Source organism: Chlorocebus sabaeus, chromosome 15 (assembly GCF_047675955.1).
Source record: "Chlorocebus sabaeus isolate Y175 chromosome 15, mChlSab1.0.hap1, whole genome shotgun sequence".
NCBI classification, from domain to species: Eukaryota; Metazoa; Chordata; class Mammalia; order Primates; family Cercopithecidae; genus Chlorocebus; species Chlorocebus sabaeus.
Genome location: NC_132918.1, coordinates 59,344,889 through 59,359,193, shown reverse-complemented (window position 1 = coordinate 59,359,193; position 14,305 = coordinate 59,344,889). Strand labels below are relative to the sequence as shown.

The following is a 14,305-nucleotide window of genomic DNA, read 5'->3' as shown; positions in this document are numbered from 1 at the left end:
TTTTTCTGTTCCCCCTTACAGCAAAGCTCCTGGAAAGACTTGCCAAGTCTACTTTCTCTCCTTCCATTCTGTGAACCCAGTTTAATCAGGCGCTTTCAGCCCCTAGAACTCAATGGAAAGTGCTTATCATTCACCAAGGATCTCCATACAGACAACCACACTGGTTGATACTCATTTTACTGAATCTGCCAGCAATGCTTAACACAGGTGACCACTCTCTCCACAAAAGACTTTCTCTTGGCTTCCAGTTACTACTCCCTCGATTCTCATAAATGTGAATGACTGCACATTTCTAACTTCAATTCCAAATTCTACTCTGAACTATAAATTCCTATGTCCAACTGCCAAGCCATTATCTCCACTTCAATGTGATATAGAAACTTAAGCTTAACGTGTCTAAAACTGAACTCCCTTAACCAAGCCTGCCCTTCCCTGGCCTTTGTCAAAATCTCAATAAAAAAGGTAACTCCCACAATGCTGCCGTTTAGGCCAAAAATCTTATAGTTACCCTTGATTCTTTTCTTCTTCACGTTTCACGTCCCATTCATCAGCAATTCCTCCAGACTATTTAAAAATACAGCCCACACCAACCACTTACCACCCCATCCCAACGTCAACCTCATCCACTATCTTCTGCCTGGATTATTTCAATAGCCTCCTAACTGGTCTCCAACCTTCCACACTCCTGACTCTCTAGTCTGTTTTCAATTCACAGGCTGGCATTATCATTTTAAAACTCAAGCCATATCATGTATCTACAGTGGCTTCTACTTCTTGCAGAATCCAGTCCTAAGTCCTTACCATGGTTTAAAAGGTTCTACACAATCTGACCTCAACTTTTACTCTCCTCCTGACTCAGCCTGCTTCAGAAAAAAATGCACTCCCTTATTGGCCCAAGAACACATTACACACTGGCCTCAAGACCTTTGCACATCCTATTGCCTCTGTCTAGAATGCTTTTCTGCCATATTTTTGCATGACTGGCTCCCTTACTTATTCAGGTATCGATAAGAATATCAACTTACCTTGTCTAATTACTCAATCTGAAATAGTACCATTTTTTATCACTTATCAACCCCTCAGCCTACTTTTATTTAATTAAAGTATATTATTTTCATTAATACCAGTTATTTAAGCATACCAGGAAGCTTCCGAGAAAAATCCTTTACATCTTTAGTATTATCCTTCAAAGCATTTATCTCCATGTGTCATGATACACATTTTTTACTGTTTCTATGTCTTCTATGATAGCAGTACCTAAGCTTTTCGGTACCAGGGACTGGTTTCATGGAAGACTGGTTTTCCACAGACCAGTGGAGGCAGCAGGAGGGACGGTTTCAGAATGACAACTGTTCCACCTCAGATTATCAGGCATTAGAGTCTCATAAGGAGCATGCAACCTAGATCCCTCACATGCACAGCTCACAAGAGGGTTCGTGCTCCGTAAGAATCTAATGCTGCCACTGATCTGACTGACAGGAGGTAGAGCTCAGGTGGTAACTAATGCCCACTCTCCTGCCGTTCACCTCCTGCGGTGCAGTCCAGTTCCTAACAGGCCACAGAGCAGTCCACAGTCCGGGGGTTGGGGATCCCTGTTCTATGTAAGGGCCTCCCCATTTCACCCCCAAACCTACCCAAATGTAAGTTTCCTGAAAGCAGAGACTTAGTTGCTGCTATATCCCCAGCTCCTGGTAGATCCTGCTGTCTGCTCTCCACTCCTGCCTTCTGTCCTGCTATTGTAAACATCACTACAACCAGTGTCATTAAAAACAAAACCCATGGACACCTTATTTTCTTATAATTCCTGGGTCTTCCCCCAACCTTAATTCTTAAGACTCGATATAGATTGCTATAGGACTTACAAAAAAGTTATGCCACTTTTTATTTCCTGATGTGAAGAGGGCCTCTTTCCTCACAATATATAACATAGTACATCTATTTTCCTGCTGTTCCCTCTCCCTCAACTTTCTAACCATAAATGAAGACCCTGCAGGCCCCCAATGGCTATTGTACTCTATGTATGTTTACCTGTATCTGTCTGCACCACTCTCTTCAGCTGTGATCTCCTCCCTACCCTGCATCTCTAAAGCTTCAAAGCTGAGGAAGAGGGAACAGCAGGTAGATGTACCTGTGTTGGTTTTATTCTGGCGAAGAGGCACCCTTCACACTGGGAAATATAAGAACATGTCTCCAGTACTAAATTCAGTTATATTTCCTATCCAGATCCCTCTCTGAGCAGCCTTACCAGAGCACATTGCTTCTTTGTCTATACCAACACTAGACACTGGAATATATCTCAATTATTGTCCATATCACCATACACTTATCTACTCAAATGTTGGTCAGCATGCTGACCTGCGAGCACCAGGATGGTAAACGCTGTTTTTTATTCATCTGTGTCTCTAACTTTACAGCTAAGCACAGTGGCAGGTTAAACAATAAAGAAGTGGGCTAAATGAACAATGAAAAGAAACAGAAGATAAAGGACAGGCATCCATCTGGGTATAAAGTTTGTCTAACTCCTCCCACTTTTCTACTCTTCTGCTGCATCAGTTTTTGGAACACAACGTTACTGTGTTTGTGGCCTCAATCTTCAGGTCTAGTTACTGTAAAAGTACAGGCCTAAAAGATACATCATGACTTGCTCTGAGGATGAACAGATCAGCAAGAAACTACTATAAAACCAAACCAATAGTAACATAATTTAAAAAAAAAGAAGAGCAGCAACTGAAAAACCCTAATCAACTCAAGATGACACTGATAAAAACAAAGTTTTTATCATGAAGTGCCTGCATAGTCAGACTTGTTGGTAGAATATGTGAATACTCAGCAAACTTTAGTTACCTGTTCAGTTTAAAATGTAAACCGTTAGTACCCCTTTATAACTTACTCAGTTGCCTATAGCTGACATGAAATTGGGTTGCACTGGCTTGTAAGCGCAGAAGTTTAATTTTTGGATCAGTCTACAACTTACCAGGAATCTCCCTGGGGCTCTCCAGTGGAGCCATACAACAAATGCTGAGAAGCTCTACTTTGATGTCCACTGAAGACTGTTTTATACCTCATAGAGTTCTCACAAGAAGCTATCCTTTCCTCCACAAGAGTGATACCACAAATTCATTCCAATCATTCTCTATTATTTTATTTCCTACATGCTGAAATTAACACTAACACCCAACACCACCATTATCAAGTACCCTGCTTTTCATCTTCAATCATACTCACTTCTGCAACAAGTACAAACACAAAATTTTCATTTAACAGTATGGATCCCCGAAATTATTTTCCTGATGTATAAAATTCAGATTTATTAAATTTTAGAATGAAGTTTATTTTTGACATTCACATATTCCACATGATTTTAAAAGCATATCATTTTGTTAATGTCAGCTTTTTAAGCATATCTGGAAGTTTCTGAGGAAAATCCTTTACTATTTTAGTAATACAAAACAGACAATATAAACATCTCAACCTAAGTAACTTTTTAAGACTAAACCATAAATAGAACCAAGATAAAACACACTTCTTGATTATCATCCAATTTCACTAATAAACACTTTTTTATTTTAAAATAAAAAATCAAAATACTATAAAAATAGGTCTTAGTCAGGAGGAAAACCAAATGCTCAAGTAGACTTACAACCAGAAGCAGTGTGAAAGACTTTTATTTTTTTTTCAAACTTCTAAATAAGTAAATGATTTCAAAAGGCAATTTAAAAGACTGACAGTATTGTCACACTTGGATAATCCCATCTATGAGGTTGCATTCTTTTCCCCCACTTCAAAGTTCTCTGCAATTATCCTTCCCACAATGAAAATACCTCTCCTCCTAAGGTAATTGATTTAATCAATGTTGAAGGCCATTTAACTTCCTCATTCAAAAACACTATGTACCACATCAGTTTTTATTTATAATAAGGTACAAAATAAAAAGGCAACATAGTCTAATTTCTTGGAGGCATAAATTCTTTACAGATGAAAAGAAAACAGTTCTAACACTATTATAAATAAAAGTGATTTAATTAATTTCCAAATGTTTAGATATATGAAATTTTATATTCATAGGTCTTCGTTTTTTAAAAAATCCTCTAAAATCAATCTATTTGCAATTTTTCTTAAGAGCTATAATATGAAGTCTGTATATCTTTAGTTTCAAAAATCTTTGTTTTCAAACAAAAATGCTGTATTTACAAATAATTCTAAAACTTCATTTTCATATTTCATTTTGAAGAAAGCTCAGTTTATAAACAAAGCTTTTTTCTTGATATTGTAATAAATGTCATCTGGACTTAGAAATTTTGTATCTTGAAGAAATTTTGTATCTTGAAGAAAGAAGGGCCTTTGCAGTACTTTCTATGCTAGAGAAGTGAAGTTTTCAAAGTTTATGTAAATTAAGTGGGTCAAAATCCAGAACATTAGAACATAACATCCAAATCACCCTGCTGTGCTATGTAACCACTGAAGAGAATAAAGCTATCGGAATAAGCTAAAGAGAAAAAAATGTGTGAACGGCCTCGACTATGAAATGCAGTACCTATCATTTCTGTAATATTTTTAATTATTAGTACTGTTACAGTAATACTATTAGTATTACTTTCATAAAATTTTGATTATAACACATCTTCATCACTAAGTAAAATAGAATAAATTGAGCTCCCATGTACTTTTTTTCTCCAAACTTTTTTTTTCTTGAGAAGTAAGATATTCCGAGAACCAATGTGAGACTTTCAGAACTGGAAGAGAATTCAGAGACCATCAAGTACTATTCCTTGTTTTTATGGGTAAGAAAACAGATGTTCAAGAGGTGAGTAAGGGGAACCTAAAGGTAGAAATCAGGATTAGAACTCAACTCTTCTGATCCCACATCACTTACTCTCTCGCTACCTCATATTTCAGGAGAAGCAATCTTCACAGACCTGCTGGAGCAGAAGGGATTACCCTAGCATGCTTGATTTACAAATATCAAGGCCATGAAGTCATCAATTTACAAAACTGGCAATGAAAATGAAGATGATGATGCTAGTCATTACAAAAACCCAGAAGTACAATCAAGTAGAAAACAGTGGCATCTATCAAACCAAAGATTTACTCATATGAAGGCTGGTACATGTTAATACATTTTTAAAAAGTCAAACACTTGATTTTTTTTAAAAGTTCCCATAAATACCTCATTGTACGCTATAATTACTATGGAGTTATTTGAAGCCCGAATCTGTTAGTCAATAAATTGTTAAGAATAGCAGGAGAGATATTATTACAAAGTTGTAAAGAAAAATAAATAGTCTATGCTACCATAATACTCAAAAATAGCTAACTTTGTTTCTAACACGAAACAAAATAAACCATGTCACAGATTTCAATGATATCCACCACCACTTATTGACTAATCAGTATTTCTCACCATTTATAGAACTATGATTTTGTGAACATCTCAAACATCTCTTTCCTCCAAAGCTTCCCTTTTCCTTGTTCCTATCCCAGAGTATGTCATCAGCACTGACCTAGCTGTGTCCTCCCACCCAGTCCTTTCCAATTCCTGCCCCTTCCAATCTCAATGCAACTGCCTTGCTTCTAAAGGCTCTTATCAACTCTCCCCTGATCTCTTAAAACAATCTCCTAAAGTCTTTCCTCCTGCTAGATTTTTAAAATCTTAGATAACTAATTTAACAATTTGAACAAGTTACCTAAAGAATTCAGAAAGCACCTCAAAGTCCATAGGATGAAGTCTAAACCTCACACTACCTTGATAGCTGCAGCTTCACCACCCTCCCCACACTGGCCTGGCCTGCACACTAAAATGAAGCCACGTTACACTTCTCTTCCCAAGAACACATGCTTTTCCATGTTGTCTCTGCTTCTGCAGAGGCCATTCTTTCTGGAATGCCTCTAACACCTATTTTCCTTTCTATTCTCCTCCTTGTGAAACCTCCTGGGATTTTCCCCGGCAGAATTGGCTGTCTCTGGTTCTGTGCTCCTTGGATTTATAATATTGTACTGAGATGGCTAGTTTCTTTGTGTAAGTTCCTCACTAGCTTATGCGCTCCCAGGGGGTAGATATCAAGACACACTTAAATAAGGCTCTGGAGTCTGTCACTCTACCTCTTACCAATGGGTGACTTTGAATGAGTTAGTTAACTGCGTTAGCCTCAGAGGCTGAAAAGTTTACATAAAGTAACAAATGAAAAAGGCATAATGCTTATGCATGTGGCATGTAATAAATGTTCAATAAAAGTTAACTATGATAAGAAAATAGAGTAGTTAGCAGGCACACAATAAACAACTGATAGTTTTGAGAGTCAGAGAGTATAGGTTGTATCCTAACTTCTGCCTTGTTCATTTCATAAACAATTTACAATGGAAAAAAAGTTTGTCTTAGAGATAAGTAATATGTTCTAGTAAACCTAAACATGTTTAGTGAAAGCCATCACCATTTTGAGAAAGGTTTTCTGGTTTTAGTTATTCAATACAGGATACTCACTAGGCAGTTTTCCAAACTACAAACTCAGTACTCTACTTAAAAAAAAAAAAGTTTTATTAAAAAAATGTGATTTGGGTTCTTATATAGCTTTCTCCTAAACACTGAAAGCTCCTTCTAGAATACACAAAATTAATTTCCACGTGCTCCTGGTGTCAAGTGTTAAGACAACTTTCCATAGGAAGACAGTGAAATGAAACATAAAACAATAACAAAATAACGAAATCTACTGAGTGTCTGTTATATTCCAGGCACATCTGAAAAACCTAATTTAATCCATGTGATAAACCTATTAGGTAAGTAGTATTTTTATTCCCATTGTACAGATATACAAACACTACAGCTTACAGAGGTAAAAGTACTTGTTCCAGATACAGGGGGAGGTATTAGAACAAACTCAAGAGTCTCCAAGACTCCTGGGCAAAATGGTTGTACCAGACTGCCTCCCCCAAATACACAACTTTTCTCACAAACAAATGCAAGTTTGTGGCTGTGGAACAATCTCAAAACATAAACTCATCCAGATTTGAAACTGATGAAAAATGCAGTATTCTAGCTATGAAAATACATCCTTACACGAAAACGTGATACAGTTTTTCCTCCTACAGACAGGGCTGCCGTTTTTCCATTATGGTTTTCCTTTGAAGTATACTTTAGGACATGGCAGTCTTGTACCTAAAAAAACAAACATAAAAAAACTAAGCATGTGCCAATACATATTTTAACATTGCAAACCAGCCACATTGAGACCTTAGCACAAACAGGATTCCCTAGTTACTTACCTCATCTTTCCTCTAACACCAACCACAATCTTAAAAACATAAAATTTTTTTTAAAAAATGATTAAATACACACTTTGGGAGTCCGAGGTAGGCGGATCACGAGGTCAGGAGATCGAGACCATCCTGGCTAACACGGCGAAACCCCATCTCTACTAAAAATACAAAAAATTAGCCAGGCGTGGTGGGGGGTGCCTGTAGTCCCAGCAACTTGGGAGGCTAAAGCAGGAGAATGGCAAGAAGCTGGGAGGCGGAGCTTGCAGTAAGCCAAGATTGCACCACTGCACTCCAGCCTGGGCAACAGAGCGAGACTCCATCTCAAAAAAATAAAAAATAAAATGAGTATAAACAAAATATACATGCAACCACTACCCAGCTCAAAAGTAGAATCCCAAAAGCCCGTGTGTGTCTCTTCCCAGTCACCTCCTCATCTTTTCACCCTAGAGCAGGAGTACTCGAAAGTATGGTCACCAGCCAAGCAGTGTCAGGATCCCCTGGGAACTTAATACAGATGCAGATTCTCAGGCCTCAATCCAGACCCACTGAATCAGAAACTTTGTGTTTTATAAGACCTCTAAGTGATTCTGAGGTTCACTAAAGTTTGAGAAGCACTGCCCTAGAAATAACTGTTGACATTTACGGTAGCCATTTACTTTTCATTGTAATTACTATTTTGGAAAGTATTGCTTAATAATGTATTTAGATTTGCCTGCTTTAAACTTTATATAAATGGAATCAGATTTTAGGTACTCTTCCATGTCTTACTTCACTTATTTGTAAGGTTCATCTATATTGTGTGTAGCTCTATTCTGTTCACTTTCATTGCTGTACAACATTTCATTATGTGAAAATAACATGATTTGTTTACCTGTTCTACTGTGGACAGAGACTTGGGTTATTTCTAGTTTGCTGGGATTAAGTGTGATGCCGCTGCTCAAGTTTTCTAGTAATACTTGGAAGCGGAATTGCTAGACTACAAGGCTTACCCATCTTAATTTTGCCACATAATGCTAAAGTGTTTTCCAAAATGGTTTTGTACCAATTTACAATCCCACCAGCCATTCCTGAAAGTCCCCTGCCCCCACCAGTTTCCTCAGAGTTCACAAAACTACTGTCTTATACTTGGTCATTCAGAGCCAATAATGAGAAAAGGATCTATAGACTCTTTGTGCCTTATTAGCACTTAGATGCATGAGCTCGTACTTTACATCACCTGTATCATTACTTGCCTAAGACTAAGCCCCAAGGATCAACTGAGTTGTTCAAAGTGATTTGGGGAGTGATGATCACTTACCAGTATCTTTCTATAATAATAATAATAACAACAACAATAATAATGATAAAGACAATAGTAGCTTATAGTGGACACACAACATTGTTTCAAGTGCCTGACATTTATCATCTTGTGCAATCTACACATTAACCCTTTGAGGTAGGTCACAATTATTTCTTTTACAGAATAGAGTATCTTTTATAGATGAGGCACAGTGCTCCAAGGAACACACTAGTAAGTGGCAGAATCAGGACTGCAACTCAGGTATTCTGGTCTCAGGACCCACATTCTTACCCATTAGACTACAGCTTATCTTAGTGAACAAAATGCAGCCTCACCAGATAAGAGTATTATATTCTGTTAGCAAAAAGATCAAAACTGTAATTTGGAGTTGAAAGAATTCCATAAAAGAAAACAAAATGGGACTGAGATGTTTTTCCGATTATAAAGTAAACAAGGGGATCTGTAAAAGGATAGGTTATACTTAAAAAAAGAAATTCATTGTTCCGGTTATCCAAATACCAGTATCAGAAGGCCATTGCTCAGGCAAGGGTGAAGGCATTCCTGAAACCACCATAAGTTCTTTAATACTATTTATGTTCAACATTACCCCTTTCTTCACCATACAGTTCCATGTTTCAGGATACAAATAGTTCTTGTTAAGGTTTGCACAAACGGATCTTGAAACACATAGATACCTCTTACACCTTCTGTTTCTTTCTTACCTGAAGTAATGTGACCACGTGCTTTTCACCATCCTTGGTCCATAAAGGCATCATGCCCAGTTTCAAGGCAATAAGGCCAACTCTAAAGGAACCTGGCAATTAAAACCAAAGCAATGTGAATTAAAGCTTTTGCAACGCTCGCCAACATGATGAAATCGTTTTTCCTAAAATCAGGTTTCAGTATGAGGAGCAGGCACAAAAGAAATATGCCAATATATTCAGAGTAAAATAGGACTGTTCTTTACAGAACTAAGTGCCTTCAACCATGCCTGGCATGGCATATTGGTGCTCAATAAATATTTGTAAAATGAACAAACATAAATACATGAAATAAAGAAAATACATAAGTTAGATATATTCTGGTTTTAAAACAATGGCATTCATACAGGGCATGATAAATCCATCATTTTGCTTTCCTAGTATCAATTCTTACCCAACTTTATTCATTAGAAAACATCTATTACTCAGACTCTGAGAAGATAGCTGAGGCTATAGAGATGTCAAAACTGGTCATATATTGCTAAAATATGTACGTCTACAACAAGACACTTAGATTCTTTGCATAAACTGGTAAAGTTGCCTTATTAAGAAGTTTTGATAACCAATTCAACTGTCACAATAAACCCTAACCAGGGACCACACACTTAATAGAAAAGGCCTTATTCCTCTTGGTCTGGCCACACATGGGTTTAATATCTTTCTAGACACCAAGAGCTGATTCAGCGGTTATGCTTTCCAAATCTACAGTGCTACAACATCCCAAATGAACATCCATGCAACACATTACAATTTACATCACACTCTTCCAGCTTTTCTCTCCTGACTTATATTCTTTTTAGCTGAAGTAAACAAGAGAATGTATGCAGAATGATTCTCCCTTCACCTATAAAACAGCTTCTCCAGGAGGTCTTTATTATCATCAGGCATTCACTAAAACTAGACTAGGAGGTTGGACATAAACTTGCAAAACAAACCACAATAAAACAGACAGACACAGCACATGAAAAATAAATTAAAGAAATGATAAATTTATCAAGCAGTCACTATGATTTTAAATGTGTCCAGCCACACAGTAATTAGGAAAAGAGAGCTCATCAAATACAAAATAATCACCTGGTTCCCAAGGATGTATAGGCCATGGTTCATCTTTCAGAGGACAAAGTTTACTTGCTAATTGGGCTTTATCTTCATCAGAGACCAACTGCTTAATGAATGGGACATTTTCTTCAGAAAGATGCTCATCCCACCACGTACCACTCTTTCCATGAATACTTCTAACAAAAAGCCAGATGTGTGCTCTATAAAAAGAAAAAATAAAACCAAACCACAATTTTAAAACTTCCTCCATTTAATATAGAAAAGGGAAGTCACAAACTGGAAAGTGCAGTCAGGGCCTTACGAAAGGGCTTAGATTCTGTATACTTTTTTTTCATGTCTCCAACCTTTTCTTCACCCCCACATTCCTTCGGATAAGGCTCACATTTAAACTGTTAGTCATTACCCTGGAGAAAAAAATGCATTTTCTCCTCGCAGATAAACAGATTTCCAAAAAAAAAACAGTCCTACCTATGGACATGAGAAGCCACTAACCCATTTGGACGTGTACCTTAAAAGTTATACATTCAGTAGAGGTGGCAGAAGGTGGCATGCTGATGTTTGTCTAATAAGCTCACCTCCTCCCTGCAATGACATGGCCTGGGTTCAGAGACGTAAAGAAACTGGGTGTGCAAAGTTAAAAGATCCACAAAAGGCATGATCTCTGAACAGGTGAACGTACCAAGAAAGACCTTAGTGGGTGGAGGTCAGGAAGAACGGGTGTAATTCTTGCATGGAGGGTCAGAACAGAAGTAAAGCTTTCTGCAGTCTACTCTCCTTTTGTAGTCAGGTAAATTCAGGTTAGATTCCCAATTTTCTACTTATTAGTTGAGTGACTTTGGGCAAATTAACTCACCTCTCTAACCTTCAGTTTTAACTGTAATCTTTACGATAGTAGTTTGCTCCCGTGAGGCTACATAAGGCACCTCATACACTTAGCAGAGCGCTCAGTACCTGGCAAACGCTCACTAATTGTAAGATATCATTGCTGTTAATAGCGTTCGCTGCTAGGGGCTGGCTCATAAGCGTTTTTTAAAAATCACCACTTCAATCCCCTTACAACGTGCTTCCTTAGGTTAACGGCCCTTATTCTTCTGTGTCCCACGTCTGAACAGAGCCCCTTCCTCCTGCACCCACGGGAGGCCCAACTGCACCAGGCCATTCCACTGCTCCAGGACCCGGCTGTGCAGGCAGGACACCCTCACACCTTCCTACCTGTTCCCCGGGCCAAAGGCAGCACCCAGGCCGTCCCCGACTCGACCCAGCACCTGGGCGCCGACCTGGGTCAGCAGCCTCCAACCCGGCATGGATTAGCCCGGGAAGACTCGACTCACGACTTCCGGGCGCCCCGCCGCTCTGCTTTCAGAGCGTCCCCACGCCACCGCCACGTGGACGCAGCAGCCGTGGGGAAGTCGTCGCAAGGGTCGCCGGAATGGTCTACGGCCGTTGCCCTCCGCGACGGAAAGAAAGCCGCCGGACCCACTTCCGGTGCGTTTTACAATGAACTCCGGACACTGGAATCGCTCTCCGGAAACTATAGTTCCGCTTCCACCGTTGTCCTGCTTTGGATTTGAGTTGGAGTAGGTACGGGTGGGCGGGGACTGACTCGCCTCTCCAGGGGTAAAATAAAGGGGATGTTCAGAGTTTAAACGTTAGAATAATAAGGACAGACTTCCTGAGGACGCTAAGAAAAATGGAAACACTTCTGTATAGTGCCCGTTGTGGAGCAACTCATTATGCTAAGCAGTGCTTGATAATCTTATATTTGTTAATCATAAAAAACGGTCCTGAAAGGAAGTATTTTTGTATTATAAATGAGGAAACTGACTCGGAATTTAAGTGCTGGTCCAAAACAACACATCTGGCAGAGGAGCAGAGTTGGCACTGAAACAGGGTTGGCATGTGTTAGCAAGAGACTACAGCCATAGAAATGATGTATGACTTCCAGGGCTGGATCATAAAACATATTGTTACTTCAGTTTTTGTCTCTTGGATTCTCCTTATGGAGAAAGCTAGCCGTCATTTCCTGCATACACTCAAACAGCTCTGCAGGGAGGAACATATAAAGAGGAATCAACTAGCCAGTCATGACTGAGCCACCTAGGAAGTGGATCCACCAGCCCTAGGCTGCAACTCGTGAAGACATTAAGCCTGAATCACCCAGCCAGGCAACTCCTGACCAGGAGAAATTACCAGAGAAAATAAATGCTTACTGTTTTTTGGAGTCATTAAGCTTTAGGGTAATTTGTGATGCAGCAATAGAGAGCTAATGCACCTTCTCTACAAACAATCCCCTGTCCTGGGTTCCAGATCCAGCCTAATCACCATCTATGTGACTAGGACATTTATTCTTCTTCTAATTCCCTTATTTGTCAGATTACCATTTGTAGAAATTTGGAAATAAGAACTTTAAAGTGTAGCTATTTCAACCTTCTCTTTTTACTAGAGATCTGGCTATCCTGGCTTAACAGGTCCAGACAATGGTCAATTTCTGGCCACTACTTGTACTTTAGTGGGCTAAAAAATCTTTGCTTTGCTTTGCTTGTCCATTCATTCCACTCACTGCTGTTGCAGTTACCTTAGACACTTTTCAATACTATTTTGAACCTTGAAGGAAAAACTACATCTCTTCATTCTAGCCATGCTGCCTGGCTTCCCAGATACTTAAGGATGGCTCTTCATTGAACAAACATGTTTTGAGGTGTGCTACATGCAAGAAGTTGAGAATAAGAAGACTTCTATACTACTGCCAATAACTAACATTTCATATCCATATAATGTGCTAGAGTATGTGCTCAGCATTGTGGAAGCCCATCAACCAACACTACTAGGAGAAAACAAGAACTCATACAAAGTTGAGTTTAATTAGCTTGATGCAGCAAAAGACAGCATATGTCTGAGGATGTTTCCAAAAGAGTGACCTGCGAGGGGCTTGAAATGAAATTTGGACTTAAGGCTGAGTGATTTTAAGGTGGCATCAGAGAAGCAGGAGCTTGTTTTGGAATGGATGCTGTCAAGAAGAAAGGACAGTTCGGAATTGGATATCTTGATAATCTTTGTTCTAGAGACAGGAAGAACAGAGAGGAAGTGGGCATAATGTTTGTAAGAAAGCAGCAATCACTCAGAATAAGGAACTGTTAGTCATTTTACAGCAGTGGTGTGATACACAGTATGGTCTATTAGAAATAATGTAATGATGGGCTGGGCGTGGTGGCTCACACCTGTAATCCCAGCACTTTGGGAGGCCAAGGCAGGTGGATCACAAGATCAGGAGATCGAGACCATCCTGGCTAACACAATGAAACCCCGTCTCTACTAAAAATACAAAAAAAAAAAAAAAAAAACTAGCTGGGCATGGTGGCGGGCACCTGTAGTCCCAGCTACTCGGGAGGCTGAGGCTCGGGAGGTGTGAACCCAGGAGGTAGAGCTTGCAGTGAGCTGAGATCGTACCACTGCACTCCAGCCTGAGTGACAGAGCAAGACTCCGTCTCAAAAAAAAAAAAAAAAAAAAGAAATATTGTATTGATGTTCTGCTATAAACACTGCAGTCCAGTTACTAACAGTATTCAATTTTACTCTCTCAGTATATTTTCTCACTTAAATGTTATAACAATCCACTGTGACAATAGTATAATTATCTGGATTTTACAGTTAAGAAAATAGGCATACAGAGATTACATAACTTAAATAAAATCACCCAGCTATTAACTGGTAGAGCCAAAGACTGTGACCATAGATAGAGCTTATGCTTTTAGACATTTTGTTTCTTTGGCTCTCTATAACAAACATGTCACTACCCTTGCCTGGGAATTTCTTTAAGGCTAAAGAGGAAAATCAGTAAGTAAACATATCACACGCAGTGGTCAGTGAGGATTGAAGAGGTAGCCATTTGGTCTGACCTTTTCCCATAATACCAAATATCTCCTAGTCCATAAGGAGGACCTTGACAGAAGGCACC

At 39.0% G+C, this 14,305-nt stretch overlaps 1 protein-coding gene across 1 annotated transcript in view; it reads right to left on the bottom strand.

The window, feature by feature from the left end:
• Window positions 1-11,829, bottom strand: part of MRPL3 (mitochondrial ribosomal protein L3) — a 41,208-nt gene extending 29,379 nt beyond the window's left edge. Inside the window, exons 1-4 of the mRNA XM_008009126.3 lie at window positions 11,563-11,829; window positions 10,366-10,550; window positions 9,253-9,344; window positions 7,052-7,150 (exon numbers count right to left, since the gene is read on the bottom strand). Coding sequence (XP_008007317.1) covers window positions 7,052-7,150; window positions 9,253-9,344; window positions 10,366-10,550; window positions 11,563-11,654 — 468 coding nt within the window. The 5' untranslated portion in view covers window positions 11,655-11,829. The remainder of the gene's footprint in view (window positions 1-7,051; window positions 7,151-9,252; window positions 9,345-10,365; window positions 10,551-11,562) is intronic.
• Window positions 11,830-14,305: the final 2,476 nt, after the last annotated feature.